Source organism: Miscanthus floridulus, chromosome 3, assembly GCF_019320115.1.
Source record: "Miscanthus floridulus cultivar M001 chromosome 3, ASM1932011v1, whole genome shotgun sequence".
NCBI lineage: Eukaryota > Viridiplantae > Streptophyta > Magnoliopsida > Poales > Poaceae > Miscanthus > Miscanthus floridulus.
Genome location: NC_089582.1, coordinates 35,567,847 through 35,586,186, shown reverse-complemented (window position 1 = coordinate 35,586,186; position 18,340 = coordinate 35,567,847). Strand labels below are relative to the sequence as shown.

Sequence of the window (18,340 nt, the reverse complement as noted above, 5' to 3'; positions counted from 1 at the left end):
TTTATATAATGCTGGTGTACTGTTCTAATAATAGAATTGTTTGCTTTGCATGAATGCCTTTGGAATGTTGTATGTTGCCGTGTTGGTCGCGTTCAGACGATGAGGAGAACGTTGGAGACCAAGAGTTCTTTGACGACCAGCAGGACCAGCAGGAGTTTGGTAACTAAGGTAAGTATAGCATGGGATCTACCTTGATGCCTATTCACCTTTATTAATTACTCATTTGCATGTGTCTAATTTTGATACCCGTAAGGACATCCTAGTGTTTGATTATCCTGTTCCTTGATCTCCTATGGGTTATATGCATATGGGTAGTTTGCTAGCGCTCAATGTAACTACACATGATTTACATAATGAATAATGGTTCTATAGAACGAAAAGGTAAAATTGGCTTTTAAACAGCTGAATTATAGGACGAAGAAGCGAATGACTTTCGATCATGATGCTCTCGGCCCTCCATAAGGACTTATCTGTCGGCAAAAGCTGGGACTGACAGTGCAACCGTGAGGGTCATATGGCTCTGACTTTAGCTCAGTAATAGGACATTTTCTAGCTTGTTAGAGGTTACATTTATGGCGTAAAAGGGGCTTGCCACGTTGGGTATAGGACTGCCTCTGTTCCTGTGTATATAGCCGCGATTGATATGTGCCATAGGAAAGGGGGTTCCTACATCTGCCTGCTAAGGAAACCTAGCGGCCATAACTTGTTAGAGAAACCTATGAAATGGCTTCATAGTGTACCCTGCCCGCTCACCTTGGCAGTGATATGGGAGTAATTAACCCGGGTAAATGGGAATCACGACTCGCGGTGAATGTGCACCACCTCTGCAGAGGGTTACAAACTGTTATAACAGCCGTGCTCACGGTCACGAGCGGCCCGAAAAACTCACAGAATAATTGGTTACTTATTGTTGTTCATTTATGATGGTATACGATGATAATATGATGCAAATGATTCTGATATCTGATTATGTGAGTTTAAATGGGAGCTTAAGCATAACTTGATAATACTTGATAATAAAATCTTGACTTACTAAAAGTGCTAACTGCAGTAAACCAGTGTCATCCTTTTGAGCTTTCATAACCCCATGTTGTCTTGTTAAGTACGGGAAGTACTTACGCTTGTTTTCTTTCAATATTTGGATAAAAATCCCGGATGGGTAACAGATGACAACGTGTATGAGGAGTTTCCTGAGGACTATTAGGCTTGTGGTCAACCAGTTGACCGTCCCTGTGTTGGAGCTTCCACGAGAGAGCTATCTTTTATTTTCCGCTGTGTTGTATAAGACTATGTTATGTTATTAATCGTGATATAAGATACACTGTGATGATACTTTGTATAATTTGTCAGCTTATGTGTGTGACTGATCTCTGGGCACACATGAGTTTAGTGCATTCAATTTTATCCTTAAAATTGGGTGTGACACTGACCGGATCTGTTACAACAGCTTCAGACTGACATGTTTTAGGTCTTTCTCCTGGAGCTGGCTCTGCAATGTTTTCTTCAATCTGTTGCCGGTTCTACTACCCAGCCGAATTTCCTTGAGGCTTGCGAGAAATTCTAGCCCGCGCATTTCCTTCGCCCCGTAATTGTCAGAATGTATCAGCTCAAGCTTCGGCATTGCACGTTCTTCAAATACTAGCACTTTATTAGTATCATACCAACGTCCTTTGAGCTTCAGTACCATGAGACTCGGGAAAGACGGCCCCTGGAAAAGGACATCCTCCTCTATAAAAGCCCCATAGCGTAGATCTAAAAATTTTAGATTTGGTAGTTGTCCAATAGATTGTGTGGGAACAACTGAGTCAATTTGGGTATCCTCCAGCGGCAACTTCCCAATTTGGGTATCCTCCTTTTTTTTTTTTTGCGAGTAATTTGGGTATCCTCCAGCTGCAACTTCAATAGATTCCGAAGCTTATGCATCCACTTAGTTATTCTGACTAGCTTGCTTGCCTTCCAGCTTGAGGCTCTCAAGGTGTATTGGTGGCAACAAATTCTCATCCAAACAACTATCTAACCCATGACCCTTCACTGACAAAGATCGGAGTTGCTTGTGACCAGAAATGGCAGACCAGAACTTCTTGCTGTATTTGCTGTCGACACCAGCCACGCCAAGCTTACGTAGCTGAGTAAGCTCTTTCAGAGTGGTCTTGCTCCGTGCAACATTGATAACTCCTACTGTGTGCAGGGCCTTCAATTTTCTCATTCCTCTAGGAGCTTTAACACCCCTAAATACAATATTAAAGAAGGCGGATTGTATGTTGAATACATCTCGCCTGTTCAAACCATCAGCTAAAGCTTGTGGCCTCCAGCAGAAGAGGCAAACAGACACACAAAAGAGGGTCCGTGCTAGACACATGCGGATGTGGTATAGCAATGATGTCGAAGAACCGCCTCTGGAGCCATCTGACATTAATTCACTGCAGGAAACTCCAGGGTCATCTATTGGGTGATCCTGAATAGGATTGACAGCAATGTAACCTATATGGAAAACAGCACTAATAAAACGTAGCAAAGAATATGATGATCCTCCAAGTTCACCGAGATGTTGAATTATTACATCTTCCTGACCCTGTTGTCTTCCTTCCAAACCATCATCCGATGCAAGAAGGTGTTCTAGCTTCCGTAGCTTGGTGATTGTAGATGGAAATCTATCTATATTTGTGCCTCTACCATCCAGAGTTTGGAGGTGTCTCAGATTTCCCAAAGAACTAGGAAGGCAGTAGATATTGCAACATCCTCGTATAGAAAGGTACCTCAGGTGAAGGAGATGCCCAATTTGATCAAGATGATGATCTCTTAACCCCAAGGTGTCGCCTAGATCGAGCACTCTGAGAAACCTCATCTTATTAGAAATAAAAAATGATTTCCAGTCTCCAAACACGGTCAATGACCGTACATGCGACAAGTCCACCATGCTCTCCAGTACATCTTTATCTCTTTTCCAGTTGCTGCCTATGATAAGATGACGTATTGCACCTTGTGCATCGCTCAAACAACACCCTTCCTCTAGAGTAAAAGCAAGGTTTTCCTCCCTAGCCTTCAATATGCATATTTCACGTATGAGATCATGAAGCTGACAAGAATCTACTGTCCCACCATATTGAATTGCCCCTTCCCCTAGCAAGATCATACTCCTATCCAAAAGCTCATCAAAGTACTTGTCACCAACTTCCTCTGCAGTCATGCCATGCATTTCCCTACAGTAACCCTCTGCAATCCATCTCCTAATCAAACGTTTTCGCTTAATTTTGTAATCTTCTGGAAATATGGATATGTACAAGAAAGTGGACTTGAGATGGTATGGTAAACCATCGTAGCTCCTCATAAGAACAGTTTTTATACTCCTAAGTTCCGGATTGATGTCCAATTCAACCCTAATGTGATCATTGACCTTCCTCCATTCAATAGCAGTTTTAGGCTTAGTAGCTAGGAATCCACCTATAGTACATATTGCAAGGGGAAGTCCATGACACTTCTTAATGATACGTGCTGCTTGATCCCTCATTTCAGGGCTATTTAGGTACTTCTCAACGTGGTCAACGTGCTCCTTAAACACGTTTGCTTCTCTTGAAATAGAGCTAAAATAATTTAATTTTATATTTTTGTGCTCATGAAAATATAGGAAAATAATTTTTTCATTAAATTAAAATTTATCATAAGGTTAGTAATATTGTTGTGCATTCATGCAGGTGCACTTTTGTTTCTGTACTGGTTGGTTTTGATTCAAATTCAAATTGATTTAAAATCGTATTTGAAAGAGGCTTTGAAATAAAAGAACAGAAAAGAAAACGAGAAAACCTCCTCCTCTCTCTTTAGGCCGTGGCCTTCTCCCTCTTTCCCTTTCTCGGCCTGAAGGCCTGTTCCACAACCGTAGGCCCAGCTTTCCCTCAGGCCCAGCTCGGTCTTCCCCTTTCCCTCCTATCCCGCAGGCCCAACTCCCCTCACCAGTGGCCCTCTACAGCGGGCCGAGCCCAGCAGCCGGCTTGCAAGCCCACGCATGGAGTGTCTCCCTCCTCTCCCTCTCCCCTCTGTTCCCGCAGGCCACTCCTCCCTTCTCCCTCTCTCCGGTTGGCAGCAGGCCTAGCTCGCTCGCCCTCTGGCCCAACTCCGGCCCAGCCGAAGCACATGCGCACCCCTCTTCTTTCCCTCTCTATTTTGCTGCCATGTGGGACCCACATGTCAGCGCCTTCTCGTACATCGGGTCCGACTAGGACCCTGCTTGAGTCGGACACCGCCGAGTCCCAATACTCGGGGATTTGGCGTGCTCCCCACGCCCACGCCTATGCCCCTATATAACATAGCCGCGTGCACCACCTCTCCATCTAACCCTAGCGCCCGCTCGGGATCCCTCCGCAACTCTAAGCCACCGCCGCCGTGCTTCGGTCTGTCGCTCCGTTGTTTTGCCGTCTATGCGAGCCCCTCCTGAGCTTCGCTTCAGGGCAAGGAACCCGTAGGTACCTCTCTTGCTCTCCCTCTTGCTCTACTTCGTCTTCATAGGCTCGCCAGAGCAATGCCGGTGACCTGAGCCACCATATCGAGCCCGCACTCGCCACCATGCCTTCGTGGCCGTCCTCGACCCCCTAGCCAAGTTCGTCGTCACCCGCTCTTCCCTTCCGTGCCCTTGGTTTGGCCAATGATGCCCGAAATCGTCACTTGGACGAACGCCGACGAGGAGCCAAGCTCCCCAGCCATGGCGCCGCCGCCTGAAGCAACCGCCGACGACCCCCATCTCCCCTTCCGTTTCTATCCGTCCGATCTGCGATCAACGATCCAGATTAGAAGATACCCCTTCGCCGGACATATTTGCTAAAGAGCCCCTCGGCTTTTGGATATTTGAACTTGTAGTCCATGGCATATTCACGGAATACGTTTACTTCTTTTGAAAACGTAGTTCTTTCAGATTAGATTCAAAATACGTTTTCATATGTTTACAGTTTTGCCCCTAGTTTTCTTTAGGCCATAACTTTTTCGTTTTAGCTCCGATTTAATCTATTATTTTATTAAAGGAAATCTTGTTTAATTCATATCTTCTCCGTTTTAGCTCCGATTTGATCATTCAAGTTGCGTTAAATTCATAACGACATAATCTACGCATTAGTAACAATATTTACCATGTCACCAGCTCTAGAATTTCATGGTTTAAATCCTAATTTGAATAATGATTATGCAACTAGATTTCTAAATAAAATATGATTAATTCAGTTTTAGTTTTTTATTTAAATCTTACTTGACCAAATTCAATTTGGATATTTCTCTGAGATATCTTATATATCTTTTTATATAGTTAAAATTAATGAGGCTCGCGGTTCTCTTTTATAAAATAAATCTTTCGGTAAAGTAAATCTTTTGGTAGTTGCATGTTTTGCACCGTAGCTCCGATTATTGTGCTTTTTGCGTCTGTGTGCTCATAGCAACTTGCAGAACATCTTTAAAACCTTTTTACTTGTTGTTTCATATGTTTTGTGTACTGTTCTAATTTAGTTCTATTGTTTGCTTCATGTATGATTGTATGGATGCTTGTGTGGTGCTTTATGATCATGTCCAGTCGATCAGAGTTTAAGGCAAGTATAGCATGGGATTACCCTTGTTGACCTATACATCTTTAATCACATAATTGATATTGCATGTGTCTATCTTGACTACCACTAAGGATTTCCTAGTACTTTGTTACCTTGTACCTTGATTCCTATAGGTTTATGCATTTAGGTAGTATGATGCTAGCGCTCAATTAAAGACCATGATCTTATAACTTGACTAATGGAATATGCAATAAACATTAAAAGATGCTTTTTAGCAACAAGGAACAAGGGGGCTAGAGCATAGTTTTTGTGATGCTCTACATTCCTCTCCTTAAGGACTTATCTGTAAGTAGTCAACCAGGACTTACAGTACAACCATGAGTGCCACATGGCTCTGGCTTTGGTTAAAGTATGAGGACCTTTTCTACCTTGTAGTAGCTTACCAAAAGGCGCAAGAGGGGCTTCGATTGGTTTGATCCCACGCCCTGCCAAGGGAGTGCACTTTGGTTTCATTATCTTTTTGTTAGTCACACCTTGGGGGAGGGAACTTACTGGTTGATGCGGAATCCTTAGCAGGCTACACTTGTTAGATGAACCTTTGAAAGACTTCATAGTGAACCCTGCCGACCTTCCTTGGAAGTGGGTCAAGAGGTTGGCCGCCTCGGGCGAAAGTGTAAATCACGGCTCATGGTGAAAGTATACAACCTCTACAGAGTGTAAAACTGTTATAACAACCATGCTCACGGTCACGAGCGGCCTTGGAACTCTTACGGTTAATTGTTTATGCTATTCATTATTCATGTTTACGTGATCATGTGTTTATATGGGCTTATAATAAACTTGAAGCTACTTAGTTGCTAAAAACATGACTTACTAAAAGCTAATTGCAATTAAACCAGTGTCAACCTCTTGAGCCTCATGAATCCCATGTTATATTGCTGAGTACGACATGTACTTACGCTTGCTTTACTTTTCAAATCTTTAGAACATCCCGGATGGGTACCAGATTGCTAGAGTTTGGAGGAATTAGGCTTGTGATCAACAAGTCAGTTGTCCCTGTGGAGTTGGAGTCTTCACTTGAAGATTTGAGTTGTCTTTCCGCTGTCTACTATCTGAGGTTATATTCTTTGTATTAAGTACGTTATATATTAAGCATTGTCTATCGATATTACCCTTATTTGTAGCTATATGTGAGATTTGACTTTCTGGGCTCACATATGGTGTGTATCTGATTTTGTTCTTAAAACTAAGTGCTACAATATATTTAAGCTTAAATACATGAAATGAAAAAGTGTTTATTGTTAACTCAAAATACAAAACTCCGTGGTATCGTTTGACCAATAGTTAGCTTTATGTTCTAAAAAAAAAATCTGAATTCTATATTTTAAAATCACAAAAATCAAACAAATTTTTGGCACACTAAAAAATTTCAAACCAAAAGGCTGTAAATTACAAAACTGTAGATCATGTCGAGCTCTACAATTTTGATATAAGGTTGATCTTCATTCAACTTATGAAAAAATTTATGAATGTTTTTGGACAACTATTCTGAAAATTGATTTTTAGAGGCAGCATGGGTCCTTGGACCCACTGTTGATTTACAGAGGCAGTGGAAAAAGGTGTTGTCTTTGTAAATGAAGTGGGTAGTCCGCAAACTATCTTTGTTGTACTGCCTTCTTGGCCGAATGTGAATTTCCAGCGTTGGCTGCTGTGGCAGAAATGGCCAGATACTATTTGTGGATGGCATGAGGCATAATTGCAGTAGAAGCACCATGCATATAGAGTACCAAATCATGCTAGCACTCACGGCCAGTGTGGTAGCAGGCTTTCAATCTTACTATTATTACTAATTAGAGGTTTCTATGTAATCCTCAAGAGGTGTGCTAGAAAAAAAATAATCACACATATTTTCACAAAAATGAGAAAGATCTGGCCATTGATTTAGTAACTCTAATCAACATGGATAATAATAACAATGTATCTATTGTGTACTTTGAAAAATCACACACCTCTGCCATTATGAAAAAATATAAAGTAACCCCTAATTGGATAATAAATTATCCACATCTATGATTATGAAATATAATATAAATTAAACCCTAAATTTACATCTAAATTACCTATCCTGCCCTTATGACAGATGATCTTAGTAACCCCGTAAATTGCATAAGAAAATATTGCTTTCTGCCTCATTGAAAATAAACTAAAACATCACCCTTAAATGTACATATATTATACAAAAGTCAATTAACCATAACTCGTAAGAGTCGACAATGGAACAAAGTGGCATCAATTTTGTGCGCTAGATTATGAGTCAACATGAAACCAGGTCGAGATGAAATAGAAATAGTTATTTTGATAATAAAAAGGAGTCGATAATGTATTAAACAAAAAAAAGTTGATTGGAGATGCAAGGAATTGAGCTATATCTCTTACTTTTACTTAGCTTTTGCAATACAACTAAATTTATAATTACTTATTTTGTTTTAGTTGCACTTGTAACTCATAAGAATCTAAGTTACGCTGATAGATGCATGTTCTGCAATCATGTACATCAAGTATATATGCATGCAGCACCGAAAAATAATATACAGTTCTTTTTTTCCTGCATTTATGGAAATATTCCATTAACAACGCATATTTCTTTGACATTAGCTAACAACTTATTTAAAATTATATTAATACCCATGATAATAAATCCATATAAGTTGAAACTTTTGATGAATGTACACATTTTGGATGAACCATTATGTGTGTGTAAGTACTCGTTTTCTCTATTAAAACACACACATATATTTCCTTGATAGAGGAAATTCAACAAGTTGAGCAATAAAGAAGGTTAGTACAAGTGTTCTATATAAAAGGTACAATGAGCACAAGAGTTTCAACTTAATTTATAGATAAAAAAAAATTGTAGCAACTAATATGATCAAAATTTAAAAGTCAAAGGTCCAAATTCTGGACATAACAAGACATGGTTGCAACAAGAGCCACCTAATGTAAGCTAAGGATTCAACTAGATGCATATTAGTGACACATGAAGTGCCATGCAGAGAGTGATAAAGCATGGATATGGATGGAAAACACATAGAGTAATTGATAAGTTAATCAGAATTGGGTAGTGATTAATGTGTACGTATATGGGTACCGCGTTCGAAAATGAACAAAAAAGAGAGTGCAAAGAAAAGTAATTTTGGTTAGTTGTCGATACTAAACATGAATTTATAATATACTTATATCTTATATAAGTTTCTATCCCATGCAGAAGCATGAGTTGAAGGGCTAGTGGATGAAAAAAAAATGAGGGGGTGAAGCATGAGGGTGATGGGAGGCTGCATCAGGGAGGGTGGTGGTAGGTGAAAGAGTTATTTTTAATTGCCTAGATATATATAAGTTGTATATCCAAAAATTAGAGGGTCTATCTTTGATTCATTGAATTTAGATCTTCCTATTACTAATTTTACACCCTCATTGTTTAAATGAATCTAACAACCCAAATTAGTCCCCTATAATATAAACCCACCATCTCACCATAGTAAAAGCCCAAGAACAAGCAATCATTTACATTAAACAAGAAGATACATTGGTTGAACCTCTAAAAAATATAAACAAAAAATGAAACTCAGACTTAATAATGTAGTCAATCTCTGTAAAATATAACCGGACTTTATAATTTAATTTGAGGCATGGGAACTTGCATTTTCAACTCATTTGCAATTAATAGAAAAAATAAATATAATCAATCTTAATATTACTAACTGGAAACATCCAATTGAGTCTACATGTTAATCTTTATGAGACATGCTAGAAATAAACATAAGTATAGAAATTATCAAAAAATTAGAAACATCTATGAAAAAAACATAAAGTAACACCCCTAAATCAGTATATAAATTACCTAATTCGGCCATCATAAAAATAATAATGTAAATCACTAAATTTACATCTAAAATTAAAAATTGGAATGCCAAAAGGTATACCTATATGTCCTACTAAATTACCCAATCAACCGCTATTTATAGTGTATAAAAGACTAACTCAAAATGAACATATGTGTTGTGCCATCATGCAAACAAATCTAAGTGATAAATATATATTCCTATAGTTTGGAAATCATGAAAACTATTCCTTAATGAACCATATACTAATTAATAATTCATTTTAAAGTATATTATTACTCTATGACGATAAATTATGGAAGTTTTTACCATTGACAATTTTATCATTTTTTATACAACAAATCAACATTCACAGTTTAGTTGTGAGCACTCTATTGTTTTTTTTATAAAAGATACTACACGCACATAATTCTTTGCTAGAGAAATTAAGAATCTTAATGGCCATGGTGCATGTTGAAATGATGGATTATGCAATTGTAGTATTTAAGAGTGTAGTGTAGTGTATGATGTATAGTCCATTTTTAAGAAAATATTAGTGATAGATAATAAAAGTAAAATAAGAGTTCTAAATTATCATGTGGGTAAAAAGTTGAAACTAATCAGATTAAATTTTAAATATTAAAATCTAATCTTTTTTGTCACGACACATGGGCTGCAACAAGAGCTGACAAAATTTAAGCTAGAATTTCAACTAAATATATATTGAAGATTTAAACAGGTGCGATACAAAGGGGAAAAAATATGAAAACAGATGATGAACCATATATAGTAATTTGTAAATTTAGCACAACCCAATATCAACTACAGAATATCAAATGGATATTTTGTTTGAAAATGAATAGAATGACGAGTACAATCGAACTCTTGTATTGGAGATTGCAAAAAGAAAAAGGCCTACACCTATAAATAGAGGCAGTCTTTATCTTACAAAATCCATTTTCTATTCAGTCTTGAGGGCGTGTAAAGCTAGTTACACTATAGTTAGAGCCACTTCAGGCTTGAGAAATGAAAGAGTTAATGAGAGCACATTTTATGTAATTAGTGAACTATATGACATGAATAAACAAACGAAAGTATGTTTTGTAGACGACCCATAATGCTCATGCAAATTATACTGTATCTCGGTGGAGCTGATAGCCAAAGCAAACTCATTTCAATAGGAAAATTTGATAAGTTCAGAAATACCTTCTTTACAAAGAGGGCATGTGCCTCCTCTTGTTGCAGGACTTGTAGTTGGTGCGTGTTCATGTCTCCCGAACAATATTTGGCAACACTATTTTCTCTTGTGGTGACTATGATCCGTTTAGCCTTTGCCAGTTGGTCTTGAATCAAGTTCCATTCTTCAGTAGATGATAGGTCATCGAGAACGACAAGACACTCATGCTTCTCTAGAAGCTGGATTAACTTTTTTGTTAAGTCATCCAATCTTATTGTTGCTAGGTTTTTGCTTTCCTGTTTTGTGTAGCACCCGGTTTTAAGAACAAAACCAGATACGCACCATATGTGAGCTCAGGAAGTCAAATCTCACATATAGCTACAAATAAGGGTAATATCGAAAGACAATGCTCAATATATAACGTACTTAGTATAAAGGACATCACCTTAAACAACAAACAGCGGAAAGACAACTCTGATCTTCGGGTGAAGATTCCAATTCCACAGGGATAACTCACTGGTTGATCACAAACCCAACTCTTCTAGACACTAGCAATCTGGTACCGATCCGGGATTTTTTCAAAGTATGGAAAAGTAAAGCAAGCGTAAGTAAATATCGTACTCAGCAAGCAAAACATGGGGTTCATGAGGCTCAAAAGGCTGAGACTGGTTTAACTGCGATTAGCTTTTAATGAGTCATGATTTTAGCAATTCAGTAGCAACAAGTTTATCACAAACCCATGTAAACACATGATCAGTTAAACATGAATAATGAATAGCATAAACAATAATCATTATTGAGCATCTTCATCATCAGTATCATCAGTATTCATCATCTATTCCGTAAATGTTCCAAGACTGCTCGTGACCGTGAGCACTGCTAATATACCAGTTTTACACTCTGCAGAGGTTGTACACTTTCACTGTGAGTCGTGATTTACCCTTTCGCCCGAGGTGATTAGCCTCTTGACCCACTACCCAGGAAGGTCGGCAGGGTTCACTATGAAGCCTTTCAAAGGTTTGTCTAACAAGTTAGGGCCGCTAGGTTTCTGCGCTACGCGAATGTAGGGCTCCCCTTTCCGACAGGCACAATAACGCGCAACCTATACACTAACGGACAGTGGTCGCACTATATCCAACCCGAAACACCCCCCTCTTGCGCCATAAAGGTAACCTCTAACAAGCTAAAAAATGTCCTTTTACTGAGCTAAAGCCAGAGCCATGTGGCCCTCACAGTTGTACTGTAAGTTCCAGATGATCACTTACAGATAAATCCTTAGGGGGATGAATCTAGAGCACCATAATAACAGCTCAATGCTCCAGCCCTCTTGGTTCCATGTTGCTAAAAAGCATCTTTTAGTGTTTATTGCATATACCATTAGTCAAGTTACAAGATCATGATTTTAGTTGAGCACTAGCAACATACTACCCAATGCAACATCCCATAGGTAACAAGGAATCCAAGATATCAAATAACTAGGAAAATTACTACGGTTGCGACACATGCATATGATTAAGTTATTAAAGGTGAATAGGAAACAAAGATGATCCCATGCTATACTTGCCTTTTACACTTTTTCCACTCAAGGCAGCTGCTCATAGAAATTCTTAAGTCTTCTCTTTTGTAGCTTCCGGCCTCCAGCACCTACGGACAACTCTTCTTCTACTCGCAGATTGTAGCAACCAAGCATACCAATATACAAGCAAACAAATAGAGACAACTAAGAGTAGTACACCACACTAGACAAAACAACGTACTAAAGAGAGCTCGTTACTACGGTCGAGAGAACGCAAGAAACGTAACGGAACTATCATAAAGAAGAAACGACTAGAGAACAATTTTATATATTACAAAAGAAACATCTATGAGCTTGATTCACGTTAATAAAAAAACTATGTGAGTAGTATCAACTCAGGTTACTCAGAACATATTCAGTTTCAAGAGTCGAGTTAAAGCTAATTATATTTTATTTATAAAAATATCTCATATCATTTAAGTCATTTAAACATTTAACTGGAAAGATTGAAGGACATGTGACAAAATTAAACAAAAGCAACATGTTTTGAAGTTGAACTAAGCATGTTATAAATTCAAAAGGTATTAATGTCGATATTAATCATATTGATAGTGATTTATGAAAGACCGATGTATTCACCTAAGTGGCTTTTAATTATAAACCCAGTTGCATAAGCATTAAACAAATTAACATTTAACTTATAAAAATCTGAGATATGAAACATGTTAAACATCACTGCTAACACGTAGCGTTGGTCAGCATAGACACAACGTCACAAGTAACAACTAGAACAAAGCTACGGTTAAAAGAAAAGACAACCGGGAGTTTTATATTACCAACGAAAAGAAAAGCCTACATGTTTGATTTGTTTTAATTAAACAAAATCATGAGAAAGTTGTTAATTCAGATTAGAAAAATCACATTTAAACTGAAAACAAAAAGGAGTTGAAGCTAATCATATTTTATTTATAAATATTTTGATATCATTTATGCCAATTCAACTTTAACTTGCAAATGCAAACTGACATGTGAGAACATCTAATCAAATTTGATATGTGTGTTTAGACTAAACATATTATAATTTAGAAACATATTTATGTTAGCAACTAGTCATGTTAAAACTTATTTGCAAAAGAGCATTGCATATAATTATGTTGCTTTTATTTATAAAAACAAGTTGCATGCATATTAATCAAATTAATATTTAAGCATATATATAAAGTCACTTTATATGAAAAACAACAACACTAGCATGTAGATCACATCGATACGAATCTAACGCAATTGGAACGACTCAAATCGGAGCTAAAAAGGAGAAGTTATGAATTAAACAAGATTTCCTTTAATAAAATAATAGATTAAATCTAACCTTGAATTTTAAAAGTTGAAAACATATCTAATAGTAGGATGAACATGTAGATTATAGAGTTACGAACCTAACGCAAGTTGAATGGATCAAAATGGAGTTAAAACGAAAAAGTTATGGCCTAAAGAAAACTAGTGGCAAAATTGTAAATAGATGGAAACGTATTTTGAATCTACTATGAAACAAACTACGCTTTCAAAAGAAGAAAACGTATTCTAGGATTACGCTTTGGACCGCGGGTTCGATAATAGAAAAGCGCAGGGGCTCTTTAGCAAAAATACAAGCGAACCAGTATGTTTCAATCTGAGCCATAGATCTCAGATCGGACGACTATGGTTGATTGGGGCTTTATCCGGTCCGCTGGAACAGTCGCCGGTGCAGTGGCCGGCCATTAACGGCGGCGAGAAGCTTGCTGGCGAGCGCAAAGAGGGCCCTAGAGTCCATGATTCGACGTGGGGAAAGCATGGGGTGGAAGTGGGGATCAAGGCGAGCTCACCTAGGGTTATCTCGGCCAGAGACGAGACGGAGATGGTGTGCGCCTGAGTGGTGCGGCGTACGAATCCTGCAAAAGTTCGGTGTCGGCGTGTGAGAAACAGAGAGCTGTAAAGGGAGGACAAACGATGCTTGGAGGTTCACTACCGCGCGTAGATGAGCGGTGGATTGCTCGATTTGACGGAAAAATAGCAGGATGCCGCGGCGGCTTCGGCGGATGGGCTCGGCTCCTCGGCGAGATTCAATTGGGCAGCAGCGCGAGCTAGGGCTTGGACGGTGGCATGTAGATGAAAGAACGGAACGCGGAGGAGGTCTTGGAATACTTATAGGGGCGCCAGACGTGCTCCTCACGCAAGAAATCCTTGGCGGATCGGGTTCGTCGGTGGGAGCAGAGTCCTGCTCGAGGACGGGAGGTAGAAGAAAGGGAAGGGTGAGGCTGACAGAAGGGACCCACACGTCAGTGGAAGAAAAACGTGGGCCGGTGCGTTAGCCAAACAGAGAGAGGGCTGGGGTGCGCTTGCGGGCTTCCGCTGCTGCGGCTGGGCCGACTCGCTGGGGTGGGCCGCGCGTGGAGGGGGAGTGGTGCTGGGCCAAGCTGGACTGGGCTTTTCGCGTGAGAAACGGGAAGGCCGAGCTGGGCCAGCTGAGATTGGGAGCAGAGCTGGGCCGGTGCAAAGGCTAGGCCACCAGGCCGAAAACAGAGAGAGGAGGAGGGAGAGAGAGAGATCCCTTTTTGTTTTTTTTTAATTCTATTTTCAAATATATTTTCAAACTTAGTTTGAAACTTTTGAAGTTTGGATCAAACCATTTTAAATTTTAAACAAAGCCACACATTTCAATAATTCCAATGCAAAGGCATGTATGCTCAATCATGTTGCTACCTTATGATAAAATTTAATTTAATGAGAAATTATTATCTTTTTATATTTCATGAGCACAAAAATTCATAAATAACTCAATTTATCTCTGTTTCAAAAAGAGCGAAATTTAGGGTGTTACATTTTGTTTCAGGATCGTCTATTAGTAGTTGCAAAACTATGGTTCTGATGAGCACTTCAGGGTTGAAAGGACGCAGAGCAGTGACCCAAGCACGCTTCCAGTCACCAAGTTGTTGGCTACGGTAGATGCTTCGGATAAGAGTTGTTTTTCCAAGGCCTCCCATTCCCCAGACGGATATAACTTTACAACCTTGCATGTCTGTAGGTTGACCAATCAAATCAATCACTTTGGATTTCTCTGTTTTTCGCCCTACAAGCACATCATCATCCAGTGCCATTGTCCTAGTGTGATCAAACTTTTTTCTGGCAGTTGAGGTAGAGAAATTATTTCCACCTGTACTCTTTGGTTGTTGATATTCTTCATGTATCTCACTACTAGGCGTTGCTGGGTCACAGATGGCCTCAGACTCCGACAAAGGAATAACCTGATGAACACAACATTTGTTTCAGAAATTTATTCACTTGTGGTCTATACAATTTCACATCGAGCTACCCATCTTTCGGATATTGACATTCACATTTCATTTCAGCAAGCATAATATGCCCACAAAAGTATATAATTTTAAATATCCCCAATAAAACTTCCACAATAAAATTTTCAATTAGAATAATAAATAATATCATTTGGAGGCATGTATATAATAGATCTGAGAATACATTCTTTTTAATGTTTGTTTAGTATTCTTTAAGCTTACTACCAGGATCAGCTCATCTGTAGCATAAATCTGAGATGACACAAAATATTTGAGGGTGAAAACCACGTCACGAAAGCAATCATGCATGCAAGAAAATATAATATGTGTGCATGCAATTTATAAAACAAATTTTCAGCTGAGTTGAAACCCATTAACTATGAGGAATCGAGGAAATGAGGACAGAAATAAATAAATAAATAATAACCATAGTTGTGTTAGGTGATTGATTTGTTTCCTGTTTTACGTTATTGAGATTTTCACTGTTGGTGAACTGGTGGTGGTTCACATTTGATTTTCCCTCCCCTAAATCACCAGGCTTTGCTTCGTTTTCGTCAAAAATTGATGCGCTGGAACTGTTGGTCTGCTCCTCTGAGTTCTTTAGTCAGAAATGGAACAAAAACAACAACCCGAGTCGTGCATAAAAAGGAAACAAAATAATAACTGGAAGAAGTTATCAGATGGAGAATTACCTTCTTATGGAACAGATAAAGTGTTTGGTCATACGGAAGCTGCTTTAGCTCGGACATTTGGCATGGTTGCTCTGTGCACAAACTTGCAACCTCAACTTCCATAGTCGACACTATGACTCTGCTCTGTTTCTTGTTGTCAGGGAAGTACCTTCTGATGCACTGCCACTCTTCTACTGTACGTACGTCATTTATTACAATTAGATAGCTATTGCTACTCAACTGTGCAGTAAGAGTATCCACTAAATCACTTTGATTCATCTTCTCCATCCTCAGAAGAACACTAGCCCCAACATTTGTTACTTCTTCCCCCCCTTGAGGCTTATCATGAAAATTTTCAAAGGATTGCCTTACCATGCTATGAATAAACTCTTTTGGATTGAAAGGTTGGATCAGCCTAACCCATGCCCTGAATCCATACTTTGAGGTTACACTTGGGTGAACATAAACTTCATGGATGGCGGCCGTCTTCCCAGGACCACCAGTTGTTCCCCACACAGCCATCACCCTAAGGTCGACCTCCTTGCTAGTGACCAGCTGGAGGAGGTCTGCCTTGGATTTTTTCTGCTCTACGGAAGCAATCATGGCTTGATCCATGCCAAACATTGCTGCACCATCAGAAGCAGCCTGCTCCGCCGCACCAGCAGGCTTAGAGCTTGACCCATCCTTGATGAGGCGGTAGCGCAGGTTTCTGTTGCTTACATCCTCAACTTTAGCCCTTAGCTTCTTCACCTCCTTGGCAATGCGACGTCGATCAGACAAGTTACGGGGGATGCACCCCCATATCGGCTTCTTCCGACCGTGGAGGCCGAAATCCATGAGACTGTCCTCCACGTTGTAGGCCAGGTCACGGACCTGCGTCAGCCAGGTTGTGAGCACCTTGCTCTCGCTTCGCTCCTCGTCGGCCGTCATCAGGAAGGACTGCATCATCTGCAGCTCATCCGTGATAAAGACCACGTCGTCCTCGACACCGAGCTGTAGGACGACCTCCTCTGCGGCCTTGGACTTGGCATAGCTGAGCGCTCCGCCCAGCACAGCCTTGCCCAAGCTCATCGCGGTCGCCTCCATGATTTTCCTCTCCTTACAAACTCTGATTTGTGGAAGAGGATATGCTGCTATCCCCAACACCAAGCAGCCGCGGATAGCTAATGATATATAAGGGTGCTGAGCTGCAAGACTCTGTGTTTTCATGTGTGTGGGTGGGTGGGAGTTTGGTTGTTACAAATATTAGCCCAATTATTACAAGAAAAAGACCATATGTACAATGCGACACTGTGCGGGACTGCGGGGCCGATCCCTCTACACAAGTAGGCCCGACGTGTCAGAAGCTACACGGCGCGGGTTGATGATAACTGTTATAAACGTCCACAAACCTTACCCTTAGGTTGTTACTAATTAAACTTTTCCATCTACTTTCTCTTATTGTAAACATAAGTACATCTAGATTTGTTCTCAACCCAACTCTTTAATAAGCTTTGACCATTAATGTAAAAGGTCATATAGATGAACAATATAAGGTTCATGTTAATGGATTTTTCATGAAGCATACTTTCGTAATATATACCTTTTTATACTAATAATAATATACTTCTATAGATACTTAGATAGTCGAAGTAATAATACATTGGAGATTAGCAAGTCGTCCAAAATAAATCAATGGGGTAGGTACCATTTTTATACTAAAAATAATATAATTCTATAGATACTAAAAATAATTTATACTTCTGTGGATTTATATTTCTGACCAGACGAAGTACCATTGATATCTCATAACCTTTTCTTGCCTTGTTAGAACGCTAGCTTAGCAAGTCGTCCAAAACAAATCAATGGGGTAGGTACAAGGTACCACAAAACCAACATCTTTTTTTTGCTCTCAAGATTGTTTCCCTTTTTCTAAAAAAAAAGTGTGCATCAAAGATATAAACACAGTTTATTCGGTTAGAGCAAAGACAATCCGAAAAAATATAAAAAGAATGGTTTTGCGCCTCTCGAGCAACTGGTTGCTTTCAAGAACATATTATACTGCTTGAGCGCCTTTTGGATGATGGTTATTGTCCTTTAGACATCTTAGTCTCAAATCAACCAAAATTATTCAGATGCTTCTAGTCTGATAACCATTTTTTTACAGATACGAATATAATTAATTGTTCTTGAATATTAATAAAAGAGTAAAGTATACGGGCAGTCCCTGAATGTGAGGGGTTAGTCCCATATCTGCCTACCAGACAT

The 18,340-nt window shown here is 39.3% G+C and overlaps 1 protein-coding gene across 1 annotated transcript; it reads right to left on the bottom strand.

The window, feature by feature from the left end:
- Positions 1–1,927: 1,927 nt before the first annotated feature.
- On the bottom strand, positions 1,928–17,281 carry LOC136543516 (disease resistance protein Pik-2-like). Its single transcript, XM_066535940.1, has 3 exons — positions 16,115–17,281; positions 14,951–15,374; positions 1,928–2,481 (listed from the first exon to the last, which is right to left on the bottom strand). The coding sequence occupies exons 1-3, from the start codon at positions 17,177–17,179 to the stop codon at positions 1,928–1,930; spliced, it is 2,043 nt and encodes a 680-aa protein (XP_066392037.1). The 5' UTR covers positions 17,180–17,281.
- Between the last annotated feature and the right edge of the window lie 1,059 nt (positions 17,282–18,340).

Excerpts from the sequence above, each read along its gene's own strand:
- LOC136543516 (XM_066535940.1), bottom strand. The coding sequence starts at position 17,179 with ATGGAGGCGACCGCGATGAGCTTGGGCAAGGCTGTGCTGGGCGGAGCG. Across the intron at positions 15,375-16,114 it reads TTTATCTGTTCCATAAGAAG|GTTATTCCTTTGTCGGAGTC; the intron begins GTAATTCTCCAT and ends TGTGTTCATCAG. Across the intron at positions 2,482-14,950 it reads AGACGATCCTGAAACAAAAT|GTTACATTGCTGTCAATCCT; the intron begins GTAACACCCTAA and ends TTTTCCATATAG.